The sequence below is a fragment of the Bos javanicus genome, chromosome 26, assembly GCF_032452875.1.
Source record: "Bos javanicus breed banteng chromosome 26, ARS-OSU_banteng_1.0, whole genome shotgun sequence".
Taxonomy (NCBI): Eukaryota; Metazoa; Chordata; class Mammalia; order Artiodactyla; family Bovidae; genus Bos; species Bos javanicus.
This window is the reverse complement of record NC_083893.1, coordinates 50,927,927-50,935,626: the sequence shown is the minus strand read 5'-3', so window position 1 is coordinate 50,935,626 and position 7,700 is coordinate 50,927,927. Positions and strand designations below refer to the sequence as shown.

At 62.0% G+C, this 7,700-nt stretch overlaps 1 protein-coding gene across 1 annotated transcript in view; it reads right to left on the bottom strand.

Annotated features, from left to right (window-relative positions):
• Positions 1–475: 475 nt before the first annotated feature.
• Positions 476–7,700, bottom strand: part of KNDC1 (kinase non-catalytic C-lobe domain containing 1) — a 51,278-nt gene continuing 44,053 nt past the window's right edge. Inside the window, exons 27-30 of the mRNA XM_061403920.1 lie at positions 4,666–4,788; positions 4,535–4,594; positions 3,709–3,866; positions 476–2,110 (exon numbers count right to left, since the gene is read on the bottom strand). Of these exons, the coding sequence (XP_061259904.1) occupies positions 1,879–2,110; positions 3,709–3,866; positions 4,535–4,594; positions 4,666–4,788 (573 nt within the window). The 3' untranslated portion in view covers positions 476–1,878. The remainder of the gene's footprint in view (positions 2,111–3,708; positions 3,867–4,534; positions 4,595–4,665; positions 4,789–7,700) is intronic.

The following is a 7,700-nucleotide window of genomic DNA, read 5'->3' as shown; positions in this document are numbered from 1 at the left end:
GCAGACCCCAGAGATACCAAGAAGACCCCCAGGCTCTGGCGGCCCCACAGCAGAGAGACCCTCACCCTGCGGTGCCTGCCAGCCCTGAACCGCAGCAGCAGGACCCTTCCTGGTCGTGACAGGCCCGGGGCACCCCTCAGTCCCCCCACGAGGACAAGCTGGCTGTCTGACCTGTGGGCTGTGGGCGAGGTCTGGGTGGCCGGGCCCTGGGATGGTGGCAGGGTTTATGGCGGGCAGGCTGGGGCTGTGGTGCCCAGAGGCCTCCACGGGCGGCGACTGTGGAAGGCCGGCCATCTCCTCCGGAGGCAGCTCGCAGGCCCCGGGGTGTGGGGCTCGGTCCTGGGGCCGCCTTGCCCCCAGCTTGTCACCCAGGATCATTGCTGCCCGCCCTCACGAGCAGCCCTGGAGACGTCGTGGCTGTGGGGAGCCCCCGTGACCTGCAGGGCGGACAAAGCGCAGGAACCGTGGGCAGCCGTCTTGGTAGAAACGGCTTTATTAGAAACTGGAGTGCACGAGAGCGACATGCAGACGGGCGCGTGGCGGCCAAGGCGGCCGCTCCCGGGGCACAGCCGGTCCGGCTGGAGTGTGTGTTCACGCGGCCTCTGAGCTTGCTGAGTTCAGTGCTGAAAACCCAGGAGTTCATCTGCAGAACCGAATTCTCACATGAAAGCCACGTTAGGGCCAGGTGTGCCGCACGCCTCTCGTATTTCGCGTATGCAGAAGCTAGGTGTTGGGAATGAATATATGTGGGAAAACACCCTGACGTTAGAAATTCAGCGTTTTATCAGGTAATGGTTTCCTTGAAATACCACTAGCTGGTTGCGCCAAAGAATCACTTATCCTAAAACTCAGAAGAAGAATCGCGGGTCTCGCGGCGATTTGCAACGTAAGGACGCGGGTGCCTGGGACGGTCCGGGTCCTGGCCTCCCTGCTGCGGGTGTGTGAGGCCTCGCCTGGTCCCCAAGCCGCCGGCCAGCGCGTCCTGCCCACGCTGGGCAAGGCGACACCAGCAGGCCGGTGGAAACAGCCCTGAGGAGTGCTCAGTGCCCCCGAGGCGGCAGGCGCCTCTCCTCAAAGCACAGTGGCAGCCAGCCGTGGGAGGCGGGCATGGCTGTGTGTGTGGCATGCATGGGTGCTGAAGGCGTCCGGGACCACCCCCAGGCGCCCCACTCAGCGGGGTTGCGGAGGGGCCGCGGAGGCTGTCTTGGCTTTGGAGCTGCCGTCCGAGTCCTGCGCCCCTGGATGCGGGCCTCAGCACAGGGAAACCCGCCCCACAGGGCAGTGCTCTCAGTGGCGGGCGGCGGGCACCGGGGCCATGGGGCACGGGGAGCGGCCGGGGGGAGCTGCGAGGCACTGGCGGGCAGCAGGAGGCTGGCTGGGGTGAAGGCTGTGAGGCTCAGGCACCCCCACCCCCAGGGCAGGGCGAGCAGCCAGCGCTCGGGGCAGAGGGCGGGATGCCTGGCGGGGTGCCTGGGATGTGAGCCCAGGGCTGGGCTGCGGTCCCCGGAAGCCTCAGGGCTTCACGTGGAAGGTTCCAGAACCCTTGGAATCTGTCGTTAGCAGGGGGACCAGGGGTCCGTGTGGCAGACACAGGCAGACTCACGCAGACACTGCTCGGGGGCACCCGGGTTACAGGCCGAGGGGTGCGGGGCTCTGGGGGCAGGCTGGGCGGAAGCCGTTCGTCTCTGAGAAACATAATGAGCGTTCGGGGGTTCGGCTCCTGGGAGCCTACTCACCCCGGTCTGGTTTACATCTTACATCTTTAAATTTTACAGTCAGCCTCCTGGTGCCGTCTCCGGGGCCGCGTCTGAGCCCGCGCTCCCGTCCGACCCTCCTGCGCCGCGGGGGTCCCCGTCCACCCCCCGCCTGCCGCCTCCGCTACTGGAACGTGGCCCTCATCCTCCGCAGCTTGTCCTGGATCTTCCGGGAGTGCTTCTCGCTGGCTGCCTGCCGGGGGCCCGCCCCGCTGTCCGCCGCCAGCACAGCGATGTCGGCCCCGCTGAAGCGGGCGATTCTCTGCTTGAGCTGGGACTGCAGCTTGGGGTCGGGGGCGAACGTGTAGGGGTTCTCCTGGAACGCGTGGACCTGGCTCGCCACCTTGGCGATGTTTCTGTGTCGGGAAGAAATGGGACATGAGTTTGCACTCGTCTCAGGGGCGGTGTCGCAGCTGGTGGGCACTGGCCAGTCCCAGCCCGGCCGCATCAGAGTTCAGACCGCGAGGGGCCAGTCTGCTGTTCAGTCCCAGGCCAGACCTCGTTTCAGGGCCCAGGCGTGTTCATCCACCTGCCCTGCGTCTGTCCATCCCTCCCTCCGTCCATCCGTCCACCTTTCACTCCACAAACGTTGACTGGAGATGTGCTGTGTGAGGCCCGGTCAGTGCTGAAATCCCCACGATAAGGAAGTGTGAGGCAGCCCAAGGCGGCAGACGAGCGCACGTGAGTTAGTCCTTCTGGGCGGGTTAGGTGCTCTGCGCTTTGCCCCAGCCCCGTTCACTGACGTGGCGCCCAGGGAACCGGCCACGCGGGGAGCCAGCCTTTGCCTCCCAGAGCTGGGCGTCAGGCGGCGGCCGGCACTCCGGGGGGCATCATCCTCTGAGCTGTGGGCCTCGGTTCTGCCCGGGGAGGCTGTGGACTCCCCAGACACATGTGCCCACCCTGGCTTTGGGTGAAGACGTGGTGCATTCCATGTGAATGCCTCCGTTGTTAATGAGGAGACAGGTGTGCAAACACACGCACCCGTGAACCGCGTCAGGAGGAGCACACGCGACCGGAGCCTGGCCAGGCCCTTTCTGGGCCGTGGCCTTCCCTCACTGCCCGCTTCCCCTTTGATCGCCGTGGGCCTCTGGCAGTAAGTGTGCCTTGTGGAAACAGTGTCATCTCTAAACTACTGTTTTAATTGACTGAAGCGGTCTCGCAGGCACAGCTGGCAACGGTGGGCTCCGTGCCCCCTGGGCCCTGCTCACAAAGCGAGGCTGCTGTCCTTGACCCCGAGGAGGCTGGACCAGCCTCCACCTGACTGCAGTGTGACAGTGCACGCGGGCGGGGCGGGGAGGACGGAGCTGTGGGTGGGGGTGCTCCTGGCAGACGGGCTGGCCCTGAGCTGGAGGCAGCGTGGGCCTGGGGCGCTGCGGAGGGGCGGATGTGGCTGGGAGCCCCTGAAGAGGCTGGCCTGGGCCTGGGTGCGGAGAGGACCAGTGCCACACAGGCTGAAGTGGGCACAGTGACCCTCTTTGGGGGTGTCTGAGTCGCTGGTGGGGTCACGGTGAAGGTGGTTGCAAACAATGCCCACAGTCTGTGCCTCCTGGTGGGTCCCCAGGGGTGCTGGCAGCTGAAGGGGCGGGGCCTGACCAGGGGTCCTCCTAGGTCAGCCCCAGGGCGGGGGTCCAACAGGAGAGCAGAGGCGGAACCGAGGGAGGGGGCAGCTTCGGGGCCGGGGGCGGCTGCACAGAGGTGGGGCTCAGGGTGTGCCTGCTCTCCCAGCAGAAGGCAGGTCACAGCGACCTTCGACCTTGGGGCGGTGTCTGGGGCCATGGATGCCAGCAGTGTGGGAAATGTTTATCCCGCGTTTGTGGAGGAGGAGGCAGCTGGGGGTCACCTGGAGGGAGCTTGTGGCAGCCTGGGCTGGGTGGGGGCATCTGGTCCAGGCCTCAGAGGAATAGGAGGGATGGGGAGACCCCTCACCTGGCTGGCTCGCCTGCGGGCCCCTCACCTGAGCTTGCTCCACCTGTGCGCCCCGTTGGTCATGGTGAAGCCTCCCGTCTCCAGCTGCTGTATGTGCATGGCCAGCAGGTGGGCTGAGGGCAGGGTGGGCTGAGCCCTGAGGCGCCGTCCTTCCATCAGACACAGGCTGTCACTCTTCAGGAAGACCTGGGGCCCAGACGGGCGTGGGGTGAGCAGGGGCGAGGGGGCATCCCTGGTGCATAGCAGGGCCGGCCAGCGCCAGTCAGTGCCTGGGGCGCCACACCCCAATTTGCCATCCAATTCAAAGTGCCCCTTGGCTCCCGGGCTGGGGGTCCAGGCTCTGCAGCGTGTGGGCACAGGAGGAACACTGAGCCCCCCAGAAAGACATGCGCTTCCTGCTGCTGAGGTGCTGGTTCCAGAAGCGCGCCGAGGGACCCCCATCCTAATCAGACTGAGCGCCGGCTGACCAGCGGCAGGCCCCCGGGTCTGCGGTCAGCTGAGGACACATGGGAGCCCTGCCACTGGCAGAGCTGGGCCTGGGCTGGACGCAGGCTGCCCCTGGCACCTCGGCCCGCCAGCCAGAGGCTGTGTCCTTGCCGACCGTCTCTCAAGGGGAAGCCAGGAGGAGGTGGGCTTCGGACACCTGCACCCCCAGCGGGAGTCAGACCCATGAGGCACAGTTGGCAGGCAGGGCTCCTGGAGCGCCCGCCCCTGCCTCCTCTGCCCGGGGGATGGGGAGGCCGTGCCCGGTCCTGGGGGGCCGTAAGGCAGATGGCCAGGCAACCCATCCCGCCACCCGTCACCCGCCGCCCCTGGGGGGACGCGAGCTCCTGGGAGCTCAGGCACACCGGTACCTCCACAGCTTTCAGCTCCTCCATCACCTCTGCTATCTTCGCGGGCAGAATTCTCCAGGCCTAGAGTAAAAGCGCAGGTGAAACCCCCTGGCCCCGCGGGGGCCCCCTGCCCAGCCACGCGGGGGACTCACCGCGCACTGGCGCACGGCCGCGTGCTCCAGGCCGCCCAGAATCTGCATGGCCGTGGCGAAGTTCCTCTGCTCATAGCAAGACTTCGCAATCAGCAGAAACTTGGAGAGCAGGTTCACCTGCAGCTGAAATTGGAGAATGAGACACTAGCATTCTGAGCTCCAAGGGTCGCAGGGCAGGGTCGGTGTCGGGGTGGGCGGAGCGGGCGGCCCAGAGGGACAGGCACAGAGGCAGGCCAGTGCTCACTGTCCCCTGGACAAACCTCAGCTCAGGACAGACGGGGACAGCAGGGCACGCCCGTCCGGGAGGGGGGCCCACAGGGAGCCACGGCAGTGTCTCCTCTGCCCGGCAGGTGGGACGGGGTTGTGGTGCCTGCTTCCACGGGGTCGCTGGTCCGCAGGGCAGAGCGCTGGGTCGGCTGGGAACCCCCAGCACCACCCCCCACCCCCGAGGGAGTCTCTGCCCATGGCCCAGTGCACGGTCCCTCAGTCAGTGCTTGGATTTCACACGATTCTGGTGACCCCTCATTTCAGAAGTGCCGCACCCTGCGGACCGTCGCCACAGCCAGCACCGTCCTTCCAGGGGGGACACCACCTGCGACCCCACCACACACCCTGCTGCTGCGCTTGGCCGGCGCCTGGGTCCCAGGACAGCCCGGGGGTCACTGCACGTGGCCACTGCACATGGCCGCCCCCTGCCTGGCATGGGAACAGTTATACGCCTACTTCTCCCGTTGACGTCTTTTTTCTTCACAGGTCTGGACAGACGCAAAGCAGGAGCTCCCCAGCCAGTGCCGGCAGAGCTGCCCCACACGGGGGCCGGCCTCGGACGCTGGGGTCTCGTGGTGTTCTCCTCGGGCGGCCGGCCTCTCTCCCGCCCCCAGGCTCAGCACTGTGGCCTGTGTCCCCGGCTGTCCCGACGAGGGGCTGAGTGACACGCCCCGGCATGGGCGGTGGGCTGCAGGGTTGGTCCACTCGCCGTCGGTGGACACGGGGCGGCCTCCTCATCTCAGCTGTTGTGTCCTGTGCCTGCTTCCACAGGGTTGCTGGTCCGCAGGGCAGAGCACTGGGTCAGCTGGGAACCCCCAGCACCTCCCCCCACCCCACTGCTGAAGCCAGAGGCCTTACTTCCCTCTGTTCCTACCGTTACTCGTCTAAAACAAGGGCTTCCCTGATGGCTTTGCTGGTGAAGAATCTGCCTGTGATGCAGGAGACCTGGGCTCAGTTCCTGGGTTGGGAAGATCCCCTGGAGAAGGGAAAGGCTGCCCACTCCAGTATTCTGGCCTGGAGTCCATGGACTGTGCAGCTCCCGGGGTCACAGAGAGGCGGACGCGACCGAGCGGCTCCCACTGTCAGACGTGCCACGCTGCTTCCGTTTCTCTGTGCCTCTGTTCTCCCGCGTCCCCAGGGATGGGATCTGAACGGGATGCACTGCCACCTCTGAGGGCTTTTGTTCAGTTCAGTTCAGTCGCTCAGTCGTGTCCTCTTTGCAACCCCATGGACCACAGCATGCCAGGCCTCCATGTCCATCACCAACTCCTGAAGCTTGCACAAACTCATGTCCATCGAGGCGGTGATGCCATCCAGCCATCTCATCCTCTGTCGTCCCCTTCTCCTCCTGCCCCCAATCCCTCCCAGCATCAGGGTCTTTTCCAGTGAGTCAGCTCTTTGCATCAGGTGGCCAAAGGATTGCAGTTTCAGCTTCAGCATCTGTCCTACCAGTGAATACCCAGGGTGGATCTCCTGTAGGGTAGACTGCTTGGATCTAAGAGTCTTCTCCGACACCACAGTTCAAAAGCATCAATTCTTCAGCGTTCAGCTTTCCAACTCTCACATCCATACATGACTGCTGGAAAAACCATAGCCTTGACTAGAGGGACCTTTGTTGACAAAGTAATGTCTCTGCTTTTTAATATGCTGTCTAGGTTAGTCATAACTTTTTTCCAAGGAGTAAGCGTCTTTTAATTTAATGGCTGCAGTCACCATCTGCAGTGATTTTGGACCCCAAAAAATAAAGTCTGACACTGTTTTCCCGTCTATTTCCCATGAAGTGATGGGACCAGATGCCATGATCTTAGTTTTCTGAATGTTGAGCTTTAAGCCAACTTTTTCACTCCCCTCTCACTTTCATCAAGAGGCTCTTTAGTTCCTCTTCGCTTTCTGCCATAAGGGCGGTATCATCTGCATATCTGAGGTTATTGATATTTCTCCTGGCAATCTGGATTCCAGCTTGTGCTTCCTCCAGCCCAGCGTTTCTCATGATGTACTCTGCATATAAGTTAAATAAGCAGGGTGACAATATACAGCCTTGATGTACTCCTTTTCCTATTTGGAACCAGTCTGTTGTTCCATGTCCAGTTCTAACTGTTGCTTCCTGACCTGCATACAGGTTTCTCAAGAGGCAGATCAGGTGGTCTGGTATTCCCATCTCTTGAAGAATTTTCCACAGTTTATTGTGATCCACACAGTCAAAGGCTTTGGCATAGTCAATAAAGCAGAAATATATGTTTTTCTGGAACTCTCTTGCTTTTTCCATGATCCAGCGAATGTTGGCAATTTGATCTCTGGTTCCTCTGCCTTTTCTAAAACCAGCTTGAACATCTGGAAGTTCACAGTTCACATACTGTTGAAGGCTGGCTTGGAGAATTTTGAGCACTCCTTTGCTAGTGTGTGATGAGTGCAATTGTGCAGTAGTTTGAGCATTCTTTGGCATTGCCTTCGAGATTGGAATGAACACTGACCTTTTCCAGTCCTGTGGCCACTGCTGAGTTTTCGAAATTTGCTGACAGATTGAGGGCAGCACTTTCACAGCATCATCTTATAGGATTTGAAATAGCTCAACTGGAATTCCATCACCTCCACTAGCTTTGTTCATAGTGATGCTTCCTAAGGACCACTTGACTTCACATTCCAGGATGTTGGGCTCTAGGTCAGTGACCACACCATCCTGATTATCTGGGTCATGAAGATCTTTTGTGTGTGTGTAGTTCTGTGTATTCTTGCCACCTCTTCTTAATATCTTCTGCTTCTGTTAGGTC